The sequence below is a fragment of the Haliaeetus albicilla genome, chromosome 24 (assembly GCF_947461875.1).
Source record: "Haliaeetus albicilla chromosome 24, bHalAlb1.1, whole genome shotgun sequence".
Classification (NCBI taxonomy): domain Eukaryota; kingdom Metazoa; phylum Chordata; class Aves; order Accipitriformes; family Accipitridae; genus Haliaeetus; species Haliaeetus albicilla.
The window spans coordinates 25,149,473-25,166,975 of NC_091506.1; the positions used below are offsets into that span (position 1 = coordinate 25,149,473).

The 17,503-nt window shown below is 56.4% G+C and overlaps 3 protein-coding genes across 5 annotated transcripts; all 3 read right to left on the reverse strand.

Annotated features, from left to right (window-relative positions):
* Window positions 1–410: 410 nt before the first annotated feature.
* LOC138681829 (antigen-presenting glycoprotein CD1d-like) lies at window positions 411–5,951 on the reverse strand. 2 transcript variants are annotated; one of them, XM_069769904.1, is made up of 6 exons: window positions 5,525–5,951; window positions 4,109–4,366; window positions 1,248–1,529; window positions 856–1,140; window positions 614–710; window positions 411–506 (listed from the first exon to the last, which is right to left on the reverse strand). In XM_069769904.1, the coding sequence occupies exons 1-6, from the start codon at window positions 5,877–5,879 to the stop codon at window positions 500–502; spliced, it is 1,284 nt and encodes a 427-aa protein (XP_069626005.1). In that variant the 5' UTR covers window positions 5,880–5,951; the 3' UTR covers window positions 411–499. The 2 variants fall into 2 exon arrangements, with proteins under 2 accessions (XP_069626005.1, XP_069626006.1); XM_069769905.1 differs by lacking the exon at window positions 4,109–4,366.
* A 1,679-nt stretch (window positions 5,952–7,630) lies between these two features.
* On the reverse strand, window positions 7,631–10,967 carry LOC138681830 (T-cell surface glycoprotein CD1b-3-like). Of its 2 annotated transcripts, none has more exons than XM_069769906.1 (6): window positions 10,842–10,967; window positions 9,405–9,665; window positions 8,557–8,838; window positions 8,166–8,450; window positions 7,948–8,044; window positions 7,631–7,814 (listed from the first exon to the last, which is right to left on the reverse strand). In XM_069769906.1, exons 1-6 carry the CDS (start codon window positions 10,912–10,914, stop codon window positions 7,769–7,771), a joined length of 1,044 nt encoding a protein of 347 aa, XP_069626007.1. In that variant the 5' UTR covers window positions 10,915–10,967; the 3' UTR covers window positions 7,631–7,768. The 2 variants fall into 2 exon arrangements, with proteins under 2 accessions (XP_069626007.1, XP_069626009.1); XM_069769908.1 differs by having other exon boundaries at window positions 9,405–9,662; window positions 10,842–10,954.
* A 3,476-nt stretch (window positions 10,968–14,443) lies between these two features.
* Window positions 14,444–16,989, reverse strand: LOC104311814 (antigen-presenting glycoprotein CD1d). The gene is made up of 6 exons (XM_069769909.1): window positions 16,834–16,989; window positions 16,254–16,511; window positions 15,816–16,097; window positions 15,424–15,708; window positions 15,218–15,317; window positions 14,444–15,045 (listed from the first exon to the last, which is right to left on the reverse strand). The coding sequence occupies exons 1-6, from the start codon at window positions 16,919–16,921 to the stop codon at window positions 14,985–14,987; spliced, it is 1,074 nt and encodes a 357-aa protein (XP_069626010.1). The 5' UTR covers window positions 16,922–16,989; the 3' UTR covers window positions 14,444–14,984.
* Window positions 16,990–17,503: the final 514 nt, after the last annotated feature.

The window sequence follows — 17,503 nt, forward strand, 5'->3', positions numbered from 1 at the left end:
TCCCCATGCCCCCAAGCTATGTGCTCGCCCCATGCCTGTTTGTCACCATCCCCTGGTCCCAGGGACCGGGTACTGGTGCAGAGGTGCTGATGTGCCCCTAGAAGGGTGGGTGAGGGGAAATTGGTCCTCCCTCTCACTGCTGCATCGCTGCCCCAGCCTGCTTTGGCACTGGCCGAGTCCTGAGTGTTACTTTGTGGAGAGCCCAGTGCTCCCCAGGACTAGGGCCTGGGCCAGGGACACCCTGCTGGTGTTGGGGAGCTGTCCTGGTGTTTCACCCTGGGATGAGGAGTGTGGGCATGCCCCTGCACTGCATCAGGGCTCTTCCCATCTGTCCTGGGGTGGGCAGGAGCCACCTGATGCCACGTGCTTGTGGGCGTTGGGCATGACACACCAGGAGTTCCCACATGTGTGTGGGGTGTTAATTAGTGGTTTATTATCAGGGAGATGCAGGGGGCCAGTGTGGCCCTGGGGCGTCCCTGGCGTGGTGTGTCCCATGCTCTCAGCTCCTGCAGGAGAGGAGGAGGTGAGTGAGGCTGGACAAGGGCAGGCAGTCCTGGCCAGGCAGCTCCCACCCGCCATGGGCTGGTGCAGCTGGGTGAGGAGGAGACCTCACCTGCGTCTGTAGCACCAGATGGCACCAGCAAGGGCTGCAGCCACGGTCAGCAGCACTGCGATGGTGATGCCGCCACCGAGAGCTACCTTGGAACTGCCTGGAGAAGAGAAAGGGGTTGCAGGCGCACAGGAGGCCATGGCCGGGGCTGCCATTGGAACCTGGCCCACCATCCTCCGGGCACCTGCGTGGGGCCAGAGGCCTCTGCCCGCACCCTGTGCCCCATCCCCATGGGTGGCACCTACCCCATGGGATGAGGAGGCTGCGGGTGCCCAGGCTGCGGTGGCGCACGCGGCAAGCGTAGCTGTGCCCGTCATGGGGGGCCACGGCCAGGATGCTGCGGAGCTGGTAGGTGAGGTCGGCGTTGGGCAGGATGGCGCTGGTGTTGAGCGCTGGGCCTGGCGGCACCTCCTGGCCATCCTGCAGCCAGGCCACGCTGATGGGCCGTGGGTAGAAGCCAGTGACGCGGCAAACCAGCAGGAGCTGGTCTGGTTTGGGCATGCGGGAGAAGACCGTGGCAACAGGTGGCTCTGGGGGGGTGAAAGCAAGGGGGTGAGGGGAGCCCTGGTGGGGCACCGCTTGGCCCCAGTGTGTGTGGGGCTTTGAGGTGGCCATGCCAGGGTCAGGGTGGTCTCACCTAGTCTCTCCAGAGATGCCTTCCCGTATTCGATGAATTTCTTCATGTGGTCAACACAGGTGACATTGAGAAGGTGCTGCAGGGTCACAGAGAAGCCGGTGAAGTTGTTGAACTGCCTCTCAACTTGTGCAGCCAGTGCACTCTCCTCTCGCCTCTCCCAGTGGCTGTTGTCCACATCGAAGCTGAGGAAGTTGTGGGCGTTGTAGGCAAGATGGTAGAATTTGGTATAGGAGCCATTGGGATACAAGTCACAGCCAGTCGCGCACTGGAGTACAAAGGGGTCTGCAGGGGAACAATGGGCATCACAAGTGCAGCTCGAGCTGGAGCCCAAAATTGCAGCCTGGCACCTGCTTCTTTGGGGACATCCCTTTCCCCCTTCCCTCTGCACCCCAATTCATTCTCCCCAGGGAGAAAACACGAAAGGCCAAAGCTCAATTACGGTTGGAACTGGCCAGTGTTGTGTCAGACAACAAGAAAGCCTTTTTAAAGTATGTTAATAGCAAGAGGAGATCTAAAGAAAACATTGGACTGATCCTTGTTGAAGATGGTCACCTGACTAATAGGGATGAAGAAAAAGTGGAGGTATTCAATGCTTTTTTTGCCTCAGTCTTTAATAATACTGATAGGCCTTGGGCTGCCCAGTCTTGTGAGTCAGAGGACCACGACTGCAGGAACCATGGCTTTCCATTTGTGGACACTGAAATTGTAAGGGACCACCTTTATCAGCTTAATGTTCAGAAGTCCATGGGGCCTGATGCGATTCATCCTAGAGTATTGAAGGAGCTAGCGGATGTTATGGCAAGACACCTCTCGATCATCTACCAAAGGTCTTGGGAGTCTGGAGAGGTCCCTGCTGACTGCAAGCTAGTCAATGTTATTCCAATTTACAAGAAGCATGTGAGGGAAGAACCAGGAAACTACAGACCTGTTAGTCTAACCTCAGTACCTGGAAAAAATATAGGCAAGATCATGCTGGGTGCTACTGAAAGGCATTTAAAGGACAATGCAATCAGGCACAGTCAACATGTTCACAAAGGGTAAGTCCTGTAACTAATTTGATACCCTTCTACAATAAGGCCATCCACCTAGTGAGTGAGGGGAAGGTGGTGGATGTAATTTTTCTGGATTTTAGTAACGCTTTTGATACCGTCCTTCACAGCATCTTTCTGGCCAAGTTGTCCAACTTGTGGGGTGAGTGGGTTCACTGTGCACTGGGTGAAGAACTGGCTGAATGGCAGGGCTCAAAGGGTTGTAGTGAATGGGGCTACATCTGGCTGGCATCTGGTCACCAGTGGTTTTCCTCAGTGGCTCAATCCTAGGGCCAGCGCTGTTCAATATTTTGATCAATGATCTGGATGCAGGAGTTGAATGCACCATTAGCAAGTTTGCTGATGATACCAAACTAGGAGGTGCTGTTGACTCTCTTGAGGGACAAGAGGCCTTGTAGAAGGATCTGGATATATTGGAGCATTTGGCAACCATCAATGGCATGAAATTTAACAAGAGCAAATGCCAGATTCTGCACCTGGGATGGAGTAACACTGGACACAAGTATAAATTGAGAGAGGAGTGGCTGGAGAGCAGCCCTGCAGAAAGGTATCTGGGGTGCTGGCCGACAGCAGGCTTACTAGGAGCCAGCAGTGTGCCCTGGCAGCCAAAAAGGCAAACTGCATCCTGGGGTGCATCAAACACAGTATAACCAGGCGGTCAAGAGAGGGAATTGTCCCACTGTATTCAGCGTTGGTGCGGCTTCACCTGGAGTACTGTGTGCAGTTCTGGGCCCCACAGTTTAAGAAGGATGTGAAGGTACTTGAATGTGTCCAGAGGAGGGCAACAAAGCTGGTGAAAGGGCTGGAAGGCATGTCCTATGAGGAGAAGCTGAGGACTCTGGGTTTGTCTAGTTTGGAGAAAAGGAGGCTGAGGGGCGACCTCATTGCTCTCTACAGCTTTCTGAGGAGGGGAAGTGGAGAGGAAAGTGCTGATCTCTTCTCCCTAGGATCCAGTGATAGGACGCATGGGAATGGTTCAAAGCTGCATCAGGGTAGTTTCAGACATGACATTAGGAAATTGTTCGTTACAGAGGTGGTTGATACCCCAAGCCCTTAATAATATGCGTTAACTTTTGGTCAATCCTGAAGTGGTCAGGCAGTTGGGCTAGATGATTGTTGTAGGTCCCTTCCAACTATTCTATTCTATTCTATTCTATTCTATTCTATTCTATTCTATTCTATTCTATTCTATTCTATTCTATTCTATTCTCCCATGTCAGTGCTCTGCTTTATGCCAGGTGGAAACTCTGCAGGTGAGAAACCTGTCCTGAGCCCTGTAGCTCATTGTCCTTGAGCTGCCCCTGCCCAGAGCAGGGTGGGAGCCATGGCAAAGCAGGAAGCACTGCTTTGGGGAAGTGATGGGACATGGGGTGTGTGCAAGTAGGAGGACAGTGGAAACTCTGCTTGGCGCCCTGCCCTTGGGTCACCAGTGCTGCACCAGTGTGTGGGGCTAGGTCCTTGCTCCATGTGTCCTGTCCCACAGACATGAGCAGAGAGGCCCCTTTGACTTTCTACTCCACTTTCTCAGATGACTTCTCTGGTGGGATTTGTGGTGCCTGTAGAGCAATAGGGGGGGCTGGTGTGAGGGCGTAAGTGGAGCTAAATGCGGCCAAGGTTTGTGCTGGGGACCAGGATGGCCCCATGTGACCACCACAGAGGACAGGGTGGTTTGGGGGTCTTGCTGGTGCAAGATGAGGCCCATTCCCTTCTCTCCTGCCAGCTCCAGTCTGGGAAAGCTGTTGGTGGTGGCTCTGAGCTCCTTCTCACAGCTCTCTGCCTTGGGAGAGGAGGTGCTGAGCACCTGGTACTCACAGGGTGTCTGGTACAGCTCGGCATCACCGGCTAGGGACAGAACGAAGTTGTGCATGTAGATCCTGAATAGGTTTTTCAGGTTTTCCCACTCTGCTACAGGCAGGGCTGGGTAGACCCATGGGTGGAGGTAGAGGATGTTCTGGGTGTATTTCTGCAAGGAAGCAAAGATGATGTCCTCCAGGGTGGCCCAGGCTGAAATGTCCACAAAGCTGGCATTGTGGAAGATGAAGGTTTGGAAAAGGTGGAGTTTACAAGAGCCTGTGGGGAGAGGTGGGAGAGGAAGTGGCATTGGGGTGCATGAGGATGAAAGAGGAGGTCATGGGGCTGCCAGCTCCAGTGCTGGTGGGTGGCCCTGGGAGGAAGGGTGGCTTGCAGTGTCCCCAGGGACAGGCAGGGTGAGATGGGGCAGCTAGGCAGGGTGGGGAAAATCCCCTGGTTTCTCTCAGTTTGCAGTTTTCTTCCATGGCCTCTCTGAGCCTCTCCCTGCTTCTCCTCTAATTCCCTTTTTTTAGCCATCCACCACCCCAATGTGACCTTCTGGGAGCTGTCACTTAGCCGTGTGGAGGGAATGGCGGGGGGACCTCAGTGCTGGCTTGGGGCAACGCTTCCCCCAGCAAGGAACAACTGTGACAAGACCCAGATCCACTGGAAACCTGCACACCATGCCGGGGCTGGGTGGGGTGTGTGGGACTGAGAGGGAGGAGGACTTCTCCCCAGTTTAGGGGCTCTCGGACAGTGCTCGAGACCAAATCCTAACAGGAGACAGGAGACCGAGTTTGATGCTGCAGCGCTGAATGGGGCTCTGGTAGTAAGCAGGGCAGAGTGAAGCCTGTTTTGGAGCAGTGAGTGCCCCCCTGGCGAGGGTGTGGTGGGCGCCTGCCCCCGGAATGGGAAATACAGGCTGGGGATGCAGATGAAGGCTTATAGCTGCAGGAGGAACCTTCAAGTGTTGTTTCACAGAGGAGAATGCAGAGGATCTCGGGGCCCTTCGATTGCAAGAGAAATGATCCTGCAGGCCGAGGGGAGTGCCCAGGACATCCTCAAGGGGTTGGAGCCCGGTGCAGGGCTGTTGTGCCATAAGGGGCTGAGAACCCCTGCTGCCCGCAGGCTTCCTGCAGGAGGAAGGTGTCTTTGAGGGCAGCCCAGGACCCCAGGCCTGGCTTAGGAACCCCTTGCCCCTTGGCTGCTCAGGAATCTGAGCCCCAACACCAGTGGTGCTGGGCTGGGCAGGGTGGTGTGGGGCAGGGAACCCTGAGCAGGTAGGCAGGGATGGGGCACCTTTGGGTGCTGTGGGGTGGGGGGTGGCCCCTTGGTGAGGGTGACAGTGGCCTGCCTGTGCCCACCCCCTGCCACCTCTGTGGGGTCCCGCAGTGCAGGGATGGGAGCAGGTAGGGTTGAGCCAGGGCTCCCACTTACCCTCTGGATCCGCCCACGTCCCAGGGAGGAGGAGGAGAAGGAAGAAGAGGAGGCGAGGGTGCTGCATGGTGCCAGCGGCAAGTGTGCAGGAGCAAGTGTAGCAGGAAGAAGAAGAAGCGGCCACAGGAGCCGTGACTGCACACTTCTCCCCAGTGCTGATCCGCCTGGGCAGCTCTGGTGGAGCCAGTGTCATGGGGCAGCCCTGGTAGCCAATGAGGCTGGTGCTGAGGTTTTGGGGAGGGCCTGACCAGGTGTGTTCCCCAGGGGGAAGTGGTGTGGCTGGCAGAGGGCTGGGCTGGGGCACTCTGGCTGGCAGCTGAGAGCACCAGGGGAGTTTGGGTGGATGCAAAGTCATCTCTCCTGGCTGCAGCAGCACCCTGACATCCAAGGAGTTGTAGGCTGGGCCTGGCCCATGGTGGCCTTTGCCTCCCCCCATGGTAACCTCCAGGGGTTTACTCTGTAGTCCCCTGGCAGAGAGTACTGGGTTTACGTGGCAAGGTTTTGGTGGCAGGGAGCCTGTAAGGGTGGCTTCTCTGAGAAGATGCCAGAAGCTGCCCCCATGTCCAACAGAGCCAGTTCCAGCCAGCTCCAAGGCAGACTCGCTGCTGGCCAAGGCTGAGCTAGTCAGCAACGGTGGTAGTGCCTCTGTGGTAACATATTTAAGAAAGGGTAAGAACTGCTCTGCAACAGCAACCAGGAGAGAGAAGTGAGAATATGTGAGAGAAACAACTATAGAGACACCAAAATCAGTGAAGAAGGAGGAGGAGGAGATGCTCCAGGCACCAGAGCAGAGAGATGGTGCCTGTACAGCCCGTCGTAAAGACCATGGTGAGGCAGGTTGTCCCCCTGCAGCCCACGGAGGACCACGGTGGAGCAGATATCTACCTGCAGCCCATGGAGGACCCCATGTCACAGCAGGTGGGTATGCCTGAAGGAGAGGAGCCCACACTGGAGCAAGTCTTCTGGCAAGACTTGTGACCCCACAGGGGACGCGTGCTCGAGCAGTTCGTTCCTGAAGGACTGCAGTCCGTGGGAAGGACCCATGCTGGAGAAGTTCATGAAGGACTGTCTCCTGTGGGTAGGACCCCATGCTGGAGCAGGGTGAGGACGAAGGAGTGACAGAGACAATGCATAATAAACTGACAGCAAACCCTATTCCCCATCCTCCTGTGCCACTTGGGCAGAGGAGGTAGAGAAGTCAAGAGTGAAGTTGAGTCCAGGAAAAAGGGACGGGTAGGGGAAAGGTGTTTCTAGATTTGTTCTTGTTTCTCATTATCCTACTCTGATTTTGTTTGGCAATAAATTAAATTAATTTCCCCAAGTTGAGCCTGTTTTGCCCGTGATGGTAATTGCTGAGTAATCTCCCTGTCCTTATCTCGATACACGAGCCTTCTGTTGTATTTTCTCCCCCTTGTCTAGTTGAGGAGGGGGAGTGATAGAGTGACTTGGTGGGCACCTGGCAGCTACCCAAGGTCAACCCACCACACCACGCTTCTTGGGGACATGTTGCTTGAAGACAGAGTCCCCCAGAGCCTCAGTGTAGCTCTTTCACGGCTGTCAGGCATATTGGGAGGGTGACTATCCCCCATCCTTCCAGCTTTTACAGGGGCAGAAGTCAGGCATGGTGGCAGGAGTCAGGATTGTAGGAGGTCCAGACCCAAAACCATCCTGGACAGAGGGTGAGATCAGCACTGGAGCTGGAGAAGCTTTGCACCTGCTTGAAATGCCTCCCCATGTCAGGGGATTGGAGTTGTCACTTGGGTCCCCCCTCCCCTTTTCTCCTCAGTGAAACAGCTCATATCCCTCCATGTCTTCCTGGTTTGTGGCCTGCTCCAACTCCCATCCCACTCAGCAGCCCCACACTGGTCTGGCCCCAGGCTGTCATGCCCTTCTGCCAGGGACAGACACTGGCCACGGAGATGCAGAGATGTGGGAGAGGTTGGCAGAGGAATTGCTTCTCCTGACACGGCAGGGGAGATCAGCCAGTGTCCAGGAAAAGGGAGGCTTCCTGGCCACAACGTGGGGTCTCTGCAGTGTGGTGGGGGCTTTCCTGGGGGGACCTCATGACGGGGAAGGAGGGCGAGAGGCACAGGAGCCACATGCGGCTTGGGAGGTTCGTAGATGTTTAATGCTGTGGTTTTCCACAGCAAACCCCTGTCAGTGCTGATGCGTCAGGGATGGGACATGAGATGAGCAGGGAGAGCTGGTAGCGAGAGAGCTTGTTGCCGGGCGGGCAGTCAGGCCTCAAATGATGAATTCCTGGATCTCCCATGTGGCCTCTTCACCCTTCCTGCAATGGGGGGGAACTGTGAGCCGCATTCGGGGCTGGGGAGTTCATCCCTGCAGAGCTGCTGCTGCTGCAGCCCCTGGCCTGACCCATCTGCCCATAAATGTGAGAGCAGACCATGGGAGGAAGACCTCACCTGCGCTTCCACCACCAATACCCCCCAGCAGAGGCTGTGGCCACAAGGAGCAGCACTGCGATGGCGATGCCGACAGTTGGAGCTATGCTGTGGTTTTCTGGAACAGGGAGAGAAGAGAGCAGCCATGTGAGTGTGGCAGCACCAGGCAGGAGATGTCCCTTGTAGGGCCAGTGGCTGCTATCAGCACCCTGCGCCCCATCCCCATGGGTGGCACCTACCCCATGGGATGAGGAGGCTGCGGGTGCCCAGGCTGCGGTGGCGCACGCGGCAAGCGTAGCTGTGCCCGTCATGGGGGGCCACGGCCAGGATGCTGCGGAGCTGGTAGGTGAGGTCGGCGTTGGGCAGGATGGCGCTGGTGTTGAGCGCTGGGCCTGGCGGCACCTCCTGGCCATCCTGCAGCCAGGCCACGCTGATGGGCCGTGGGTAGAAGCCAGTGACGCGGCAAACCAGCAGGAGCTGGTCTGGTTTGGGCACGCGGGAGAAGACCGTGGCAACAGGTGGCTCTGGGGGGTGAAAGCAAGGGGGTGAGGGGAGCCCTGGTGGGGCACTGCTTGGCCCCAGTGTGTGTGGGGCTTTGGGGTGGCCATGCCAGGGTCAGGGTGGTCTTACCTTGTCTCTCCAGATCAGTCCTCCCATACCTGCAGAGGGTGAGGATGTAGCTTTGGCAGAAAATGGAGAGGAGGTGCTCCATGAGCGCTGTGATGGCCTTCTTGCTGGTGAGGGACTTGCTGACAAGCTCAGCTAGTGGGGATGGCTGCCGGGGCTCCCAGCGCTGCCTCTCCATCTCAAAAGCTATGAGGTCTCTGCCACCCTCTCCGACATCCATGAAGCCCCAGCTTGTCCTATTGGGGTGCAGCACACAGCCCGCACGGATCTGGACCACCAATGGATCTGCCAAGGGCAGAGCCGGTGAAGAAGTCCTATGAGTGTATGGGACATGGGTGGCGTGAGGTGGGATGTGGCTGGAGGTGCATGCAGGGGTGTAATGGGCAGTGGGGTGCAATGGGCATCAGGGCATGGGACCGTGCTTCAGGAAGCCCTGGGACACCCCGCAAGCCTTCAGTCTCCTTGGAAGACTGGAGTGAATATGAGGCCAGTTAGCATGGGGTGGTTGCTCAAACAGAATCTTGTCCCCCAAAATATTTGCCCCTAACTTTCTCTTTCCCTGATCTATGCTGTGTGGATCCTGCAGCCCCGGTAAATTTGGTGGCAGCTCTCCAGTGTGCAGAGGGGTTCCCCCATGCCAGATGGCAGGAGCCCTGAGGGATGTTTTTGGTGCGCTGCCCTCCCCGCCTCTGCTAGGCATGTGCCCCAGAAGCCGCAGCATTTCCCATTACCCTTTCAGGAGCTGTTGCACCCTATGAGACCACACAAATGCCACCCCGGTGGAGAGGAGGGCACAGCCAGAACCCAGGGAAAGGGGCTGGGGCTATGGCTGGGGCCGTGTCCATACTCACAGTTGCATTGCACCTGCTGGGCCATTTCGTGCACGTATCGGACCATATTGCGCAGAAAGAGTTTTGAGTGGGATTTGATCTTCTCTGCGTCACCCTTGGCTGTGGCCTGGCGGGCCCAGGGCCAGTGGAAGTGGATGCTCCAGTTGGCAGGATCCAGTGCAAAGATGGGCACGTCCCCCAGTAGAGCAACCCCGGACATTTCAGCAGAGCTGAAGTTGGTGATAAAACTGGTCTGAAGCAGCTGTAAAACCTGTGGCTCTGCTGGGAAAGAGGATGGGGATGGGAAGGGCTGCAGAAAGAGGAGATGAGTGGGGAGGCTGGAGGGGAAACAGGGGATTCAGACTAGATATAGGGACAAAATTTTTACAATGACAGTGGTGAAACACTGGAACAGGTTGTCCAGAGAGGTGGCAGATGCCCCATCCCTAGAAACATTCAAGGTCAGGTTGGAGAGGGCTCTGAGCAACCTGATCTAGTTGAAGATGACCCTGCTCATTTGCAGGGGGGGTTGGACTAGATGACCTTTAAAGGTCCCTTCCAATGCAAACTAGTCTATGATTCTATGATGTTCAGCCCACTCAGGGTTGCTTTCCTCTGAACTTCCTGTGCCTACACTGCTCTTTTTCCTTCTCTATTTTACTTTCAGTATGGTATTAGTCTCCCATACAGGATTTCAGGCACCTCGTACTCTTCCCTCCCCATCTCCCTTCTGCCCAGTGCCTGCTGTGCAGAGCAGATGTTGGGGGGTACCTCAGTGCTTGTTTGGGGTGATGCTTCCCCCAGAAGAAGCACCTGTGCCAGGACCTGTATCTTCCAGAGACCTGCACACAGTGCAGAGGCCATAGAGAATGGAGGAGAGGAAAGAGCATTTTGTCCAGGTTTAGGGTCTCCCGGGCATTGGGAGCTCAAGGAGACCAAACCCTGACAGGGGCAGGAGACTAGGCCAGCCCAGAGATCAATCGCGTATTCCCATGTCTGCTGCTCCCCTCCCCCGTTGAAACATGGGGTCTCATGGGGTTGTGGTGAAATGCTCTGTGCAACAGCAGCACCCAAAACACCCTCTTGCAGGTGCAGCTCCCCAACAAACAAGGGGCTGCTGGAAGGGGCCCACAGATCACATGGGGCTGAGAACCCCCCGGCACCCACAGGCTCCCTGCAGGCCTGGCTGGGGACCCCTGGCCTCAGTTCTGCTTGGGTGCCCGGGACCCTGTGCTGAAGCTGGTGAGGCATGAAGCCGTGAGCTGGAGGCAGGAACAGAGAGGGTGAGCAAGGACAGGGCACCTTTTGGTGCTGCGTGGTGGGGGGGTGGCCTTTTGGTGCTGGGGATCATCCCCCCATGGAGGGGACAGTGGCCTGGCCATGACTCCCCTGAGGAACCTGTGGGGTCTTCTGACAGGGGGGTGAGAGTGGTTGGGGTGAGCCAGGGCTCCCACTTACCCTCTGGGTCTGCCCACATCCCAGGGAGGAGGAGAGGGAGCAAGAGGAATAGGAGGAGACGAGGGGGCTGCATGGTGCACGTGGCAAGGCTGAAGCAGCAGCAGCAGTGACTGCGGGAAGAGGAAGAGCCTGTGGGGTCCCCACGCTTCAGCCCAGCCCAGCAGTCATGGCCGTGGCTCTCTGCCAATGGGACCAGTGCAGATGTGTTGGGGAGGGGCCAGAGGTCCCGAGCTGGGGGCTGGGAACGTGTGGGAGGGAGGAAAGCCAAAATAAGGTTTTGAGCATGAAGTGCCACGACAGGCTGGGGCTGGGGAGAGCCCAGTCAGGAGGAGAGGGCAGGGAAAGGGAGGCGCAGGAAATGGCATTAGGAGAAAATGGGTGCTCAGGGACCCAAGCTGGGTCTCCCTGACTTCCTTTCCCTATCAATGGTACCTCACCCCTATCCCTGTTCTTGTGGGGTGCATCAGCTTCCATGAAGGTGATGATGGCTTTTGGGTTTCAGCCCTGACTGGAGAAAGATAGTCGCTGTCCTCTCAGCCCCTGCGCAGGGAGAAGGGCTGCTTTGGGTCCCCCCCGGCACCTCCAGCTCAGGCTCCTCCTGCACCACCTGCCTAACCCTGGGAACAGGGCTCCCCAGGCAGGAGGTGATGAGTAGTTCCCTCCTGGCCCATGGCTGCAGGAACAGTGTTGGGGAGCTCCAACTCTCCTGTAAATGCCCCCAGGAGAGGGCCTGGGGCTGGACTGCAGCCTGGCATTCCCCTTTCCTTCCCACCATCTTTGGTGGGGAACTCTGTCCCCCTCCCCAAGTGCCCCCTGGGCGTGAGAACAGGAATGGTGGGGGCCATCCGCCTGCTCTGTCCCCATTGTCACCAGTGTCCAGTGCTGGAGGGACAATGGGGTGACCAGAACTGGCCTCACCCCCACAATGTCCCCTACCTACTACTTCTGCCCAGCTGTCGCCTCCCCTCACCCTGCAGTTTCTGTTCCCCTTTCCTGGGGGGAGAAGGCAGAACCGAAACCAGAGCTGAGGGGAAGTTTGAGGTGGGGCATACCCCAGTAACCTCCAAACACTGAACCCCTTCCCTTCTGTGGAGCTGTCCCACTATCATGGTTTAACCCCAGCTGGCACCTAAGCCCCACACAGCCACTTGCTCACTCCCCCCACAGTGAAACGGGGGAGGGAAGAGTAAAAAAGAAAACTTGTGGGCTGAGATAAAGATGGTTTAATAAGTAAAGCAAAACAAAACAAGGAATTCATTCACTACTTCCCATGGGCAGGCAGGTATTCAGCTATCTCCAGGAAAGCAGGGATCCATCACTTGTAATAGACAAACACTATTGCTCCAAACATCTTCAGCTTCCTTCTTCTTCCCCCAGCTGTATATGCTGAGCATGACATCCTATGGTCTGAAATATCCCTTGGGTCAGTTGGGGTCAGCTGTCCCAGCTGTGTCCCCTCCCGACTTCTTGTGCTCCCCCAGCCTGCTCACTGGTGGGGTGGGGTGAGGAGCAGAAAAGGCCTTGACTCTGTATAAGTACTGCTCAGCTGTAAGGAAAACATCCCTGAACTATCAACACTGTTTCCAGCACAAATCCAAAACATAGCCCCATACAAGCTACTATGAAGAAAATTAACTCTATCCCAGCCAAAACCAGCATACCCACAGAGAGCTAGGGACGCTGCGGTGGCCTGGTGGGCCCAGAAATGTATCAACTTCCCCAGCAGCTCACCTGAACATCACCAAGGGGATGTCTGGCCATGCCCCCACAATGTCCACATCCCTCCTGGCAGGGCCACCAGTGCTGGGTCCAGAGGAGAGTGTTTGGCTGGTGGAATGGCAAAGCGCAGCCATGGGGCAGCCAGTGAGGGAAAGGGCAGGGGGGCTTTTGTCCACGCAGTCCTATAAGATGGCCATTTGCCCTTGCGGTCCCCCCTAAGGTGATTGTTGGTCACTTCTTGCTGAGCAGCTGATAGGCCATTAGCTGGCCTCCGGCTTATGTGGGTGCATGTGATGTCACTGGTGGCTGAGTAGCTGATAGAAGAGGACCAGGCACCTGACTTTGCAGGTGCTCATGATGTGTTCAGCCCCCTCCGAATTTTCTCCAGATGTCTCCCACTGTTGCAATGGACCAGAAGTTCTGCTTTAGCTCTTCCTCATCTCTATTGAATGTACTTGTCCTCATGTTTTTGTTGTTTTTTTGCACTTTCTTACTTGCTGTAGCAGAAACCACAACTTCTTTCTCCTTGATACTGTCACTTCCTTTGGTCAGCAAATGACCAAAGGGGGCAGGGGGCTGGTCATCCACATAGACCGTTGGTCCTCACAGTCCCCTCACGTGACTGTTGGTCCTCACAGTCTCCTAAGGTGACCACTGGTCCTCAGAGTCACTCCCCAGGTTACCGTCAGTCCCCACAGTTCCTTCAGGTGACATTGGTTCTTGCAGTCCTCCCAGGTGACCACTGGTCCTCTCTGTTCCTCCCCAGGTGACTGTAGACTTTGCAGTTCCACCACATATGACCATTGGTCCTTGCAGTCCCCCCTCAGGTGAGGTCTGTAACCCCTCCTGAGTCCAGAGCTGTGCCTGGGTGAGTTGGGGTGGGGTAGGCAGGGCTGCAGTGCCTCGGGGTGCTGTACTGGGTGTTTGGGCACCAGCATCAGCTGGGCTGGGCTGAAACGCCTGAAAAGACCTCTAGAAATACCTGGGTGTTTGTGTGTGTTATTGTAGGATCTCTTGGGAGGTCATGCACATGACCACCTTTTCTTACCAGGTTTGGTCACTGGCTCCATCTGCTCTCCAGGTTTGGTGGGTGAGTTTCATCTGGCCACATCCTGTGAGTGCTGCAGGGTGTTTCACTCTGTTTGGGTGATGAAATGCACTGTGTGCCTTGCTGGTGCTGAGGTTGCGGGCTCCCAGCCCTGAAGTGAGCCCTGCCTGCAGCTAAAAGTTTCATCTGTGTGTCCTAGCTAGCAGGGACTGGGAAAGACTCAGCATCACTCCTCCTGCAGCGAGATCCTTGAGCCCCACAGTGTCAACAGGTGACTCTGCCTGTCAGGGAAATTCAGTCCTGCCCACCACACTGTGGTTCACAGGGTTTGGCCAGGGGAAAACCAGCCCCAGTGGAATTGTGGTGGACATGGCCACAGGCCATCTGGGTTTTCTTCTGACTCAGCTAATAGTTGGCTTGCATATGGCTGCCAGAGTCTTACGCTGTGAAACTTTGCCAGGAAGTTGTCCTGTAAAAGCAAACCTTTTGAAGCTGCACACTCAAGTGTGTAGTTGATAGGGAGCACAAACTAAATTCCTTCCTATGCCTATCTGACCTCTGTCTCTGACAGGAGATTAGATTACTTTTTCTCCTTAATTGGGAGGCTTGGGGGCACTTTACCCCCATGTGCACAGTTGCTTATTTCCATGGAATATGTAAGAATGTGTTTGTATATGCACAAATACCCTTTTACTTTTTTTTCTTGCCTTGGTGTTTACTTCAATTAGTATCAATAATTCAGTGGTGCTCCAGCTTCTACCTGCAGCTGGTCAAAAACCTCCCCAAAGCCATCCAAATCCTAAGGAAAGGCACATTCTTAGTAAAAACATGCATGTTTTAATTTCATTTTATACACATCTGCAGCTTGTACAGATTACATCAGAGTTTCAGTGTTACTTAGCACTTTGTAAAACGGTTTCTGGCCAGGTGCTGTTAGTCTGGGTGGAAGAGTTCAGTCTCAGCACAAATATTTCTGGAATATGGTTAATAAAGGCAGCTTTTAGGAAAAAATACTAGAAAGCAACAGTAGAAGGGCACAGCTTACCGCCTACTGATAAATGTGTTATTGTACCAGAACTGGGAGAAATTGCCACTGGGCATTGGGGTGCCCTGAAGAGCCTCAGTGGGTGCAAGGGGCAGTGCCACAAGGTAAGAAGTGATAGTGTGTAACAAGTGAGGAGGTCTCAGACATGCATCTTTGTCTACTTAGCAAACTGAAGCGGGTCAGGGGTCCCCCAGGTTTTCCCCTTACATCCCCAAGTCACATTGATCTCACACTCGGCAGCACCTGGAGTTTTGCCGAAGCAGAGAAAGGTAGACTCTTTGTCCCTGTGAGGGTGGTGGAAGGAAATGGGGGCTGTTGGCTCCCTTCTGGGCTAAGCTTCTTTGCTCAGGATGGAGTTCTGGGACTCTGATTCCTCCATCTGTTGGTGCTTTCTGAAATGAGAGGCGGATGGCTCATGGGTACTCCATAGAGGAGACCTTGTGGGGGTGCAGACAGCAGCTGGCAGGGTGGGAGCAGGAGCTTCACTGCTAAGTGCAGTAATCCCCTGGGGCATTTCCTCCACTCCTCTCCCACTGCTGCTCCACTGGGCAGAAGGGGCCTCACCTGTGTCTCCATACCCAAAGTGCGGCGATGACAGCCAGGGCAACAGCTGCCAGCAGCCCTGCCCCGAGCCCTGCAATCAGCACCACCTCCTCTGAGTTCCCTGAGAAACATGAGCAGAGGCTGCCATGAGCTTTCCCAGCTTTGCTCCATCCCATGGGGCAGGGCAGCTCAGGAGCCCCATCCCAGTCCCCATGGGTGGCACCTACCCCATGGGATGAGGAGGCTGCGGGTGCCCAGGCTGCGGTGGCGCACGCGGCAAGCGTAGCTGTGCCCATCATGGGGGGCCACGGCCAGGATGCTGCGGAGCTGGTAGGTGAGGTCGGCGTTGGGCAGGATGGCGCTGGTGTTGAGCGCTGGGCCTGGCGGCACCTCCTGGCCATCCTGCAGCCAGGCCACGCTGATGGGCCGTGGGTAGAAGCCAGTGACGCGGCAAACCAGCAGGAGCTGGTCTGGTTTGGGCATGCGGGAGAAGACCGTGGCAACGGGCAGCTCTGTGGGGCAAGAACCAAGGGGGTGAGGGGAGCCCTGGTGGGGCACTGCTTGGCCCCAGTGTGTGTGGTGCCTTGGGGTGGCCATGCCAGGGTCAGGGTGGTCTCACCTTGTCTCTCCAGAGCTGCCTTCCCATAGTGCAGTAACACCTCTATGTCATCAACGCAGGTATCATTGAAGAGTACTTCCACCAGCTCGGTGAAGGCGGTATAATTCTGGAGAACGGCCTGGACATACCGTGACAGGTTGGTGTCTTGGGAAAGGAGCCAGGTGGCATTGTCCATGTTGAAGCTGAGGAAGTCCTGGCCATTGTAGCCCACATAGGCAAAGGCCCGGGAGGTCCTGTTGGGGTAGACCTCACAGCCTGCCATGCATTGGGCCACGAAGGGGTCTGGAGGGGCAGAAAGGAGAGAGAGGTTGCATGGGGGCTGGGACTGCCTTCCTGTGGACGTGGTCAGCATCTCTTGTGCAGTGCCAGCACTGCTGGTCCTTCCCCACTTCCCAGATGCTGTTCAGAGAGGGAACACAGAGAAGACCGGGTACTTACAGGGCACATCCTTCTGCATGGCACCTTTATTGATCAGGTGGTTGAACTTCTGCAAATAGATCTTGATCATGTTCTCAATGGTGTCCCAGTCACCGCGGGGCAGGGCTGGGCGCACCCAGGGCTGGTAGAAGCGTATGGTCCAGGTATGCTTATCAAGAGAACCAAGCTCAATGTCTTCCAGCAGGCCCAGGCCCTCCGTGTCCACGAAGGAGTTATTTTGGAAGGTGGAGGTCTGGAGCAGCCGGATAGTGAAGCTCCCTACACAAGACAGGAGTTGACAGGGGGAGATGGAAGTGAGAGGAGAGGGCTGGGGAAAGTGGAGGGGCTGAGGGAAGGGTCCTTAGGGTTCCAGGGACCTGCAGGCCCCCATAAGCCCCCTGCATCCTTGGCAGCCCCAGCTCTCACCCCCTGCACCCACCTGGGGTGGCTGCCTCCCTGCCAGAGTGGAGGTGTGGAGCCAGGGGACGAGGAGGGGTGAGGAGGCAAGTGCCCAAGGTGGGTGGGGAGCAGGAAGCCCGTCACCCATGGGGTCCCATGGGGTCATTGGAGCAGGTACGGATGAGCCAGGGTTCCCACTTACCCTCCAGGTCTGCCTGTGTCCCAGAGAGGAGGAGGAGGTAGAGGAGAAGGTGGAGGTGGAAGAGAAGGCAGCAGGGAGGGGGCTGCATGGTGCCAGCAGCAAGGCCCCGATTGTGCAGTAGTGGGTGCAATAACAGGAGCAAGGGGCTGTGAGAGACGTGGCTGTGCACTTCTCCTCAGGGTGGCTCTGCCCGGGCAGCTCTGTTGCTGCTAGTGGCCCTGGCAGCCAATGGGGCTGGCACTGAGGTTTCAGGGAGGGCCCCAAGGTTCCCGCTTGGGGTGGGCTGGTCTGGGGGATCCTGAGTAAGGCTGTGAGTGCTGGGGGAATTTGGGTGGGAATGAGGCCATCCCACTGGCTGCAGGAAGTGTCCCTCATGGCTGTGGCAGCACCTTGGCCATCAGGGCGGTGTGGGTGACCCGACCCCTCTTTTCTACCCCCATTACAGGTGGAGGTGCCACCTGGCCAAGGGCTGTATCCACTGTCCCTGACAGGAATGTCCCTCACTACCACTTGTGCCCAGCATGTCTGGCCCTGCGTAGCACAGACGTCTCCATCCGCTCTATGCTGCCTACTTAACTGGGCAGGTTCGCCCTGACGTGGCTGTCTTTCCTGCAGGGGAGGCGAACCCTGTTCCCACAGCCTGGCCACATGCCTGGGCTTCCCATGCCCC

Bases quoted from the DNA above. Each gene is read 5' to 3' on its own strand.
- LOC138681829 (XM_069769904.1), bottom strand. From the start codon at position 5,879: ATGACTTTGCATCCACCCAAACTCCCCTGGTGCTCTCAGCTGCCAGCC. The intron at 4,367-5,524 runs GTAAGTGGGAGC...CTCTCCCCACAG, and splicing joins GACGTGGGCGGATCCAGAGG to GCTCTTGTAAACTCCACCTT. The intron at 1,530-4,108 runs GTGAGTACCAGG...GTTCCCCTGCAG, and splicing joins CGAGCTGTACCAGACACCCT to ACCCCTTTGTACTCCAGTGC.
- LOC138681830 (XM_069769906.1), bottom strand. From the start codon at position 10,914: ATGCAGCCCCCTCGTCTCCTCCTATTCCTCTTGCTCCCTCTCCTCCTC. The intron at 9,666-10,841 runs GTAAGTGGGAGC...CCTCTTTCCCAG, and splicing joins GATGTGGGCAGACCCAGAGG to CAGAGCCACAGGTTTTACAG. The intron at 8,045-8,165 runs GTAGGTGCCACC...TCCCTGTTCCAG, and splicing joins CAGCCTCCTCATCCCATGGG to AAAACCACAGCATAGCTCCA.
- LOC104311814 (XM_069769909.1), bottom strand. From the start codon at position 16,921: ATGCAGCCCCCTCCCTGCTGCCTTCTCTTCCACCTCCACCTTCTCCTC. The intron at 16,512-16,833 runs GTAAGTGGGAAC...TGTCTTGTGTAG, and splicing joins GACACAGGCAGACCTGGAGG to GGAGCTTCACTATCCGGCTG. The intron at 16,098-16,253 runs GTAAGTACCCGG...CTGCCCCTCCAG, and splicing joins CATGCAGAAGGATGTGCCCT to ACCCCTTCGTGGCCCAATGC.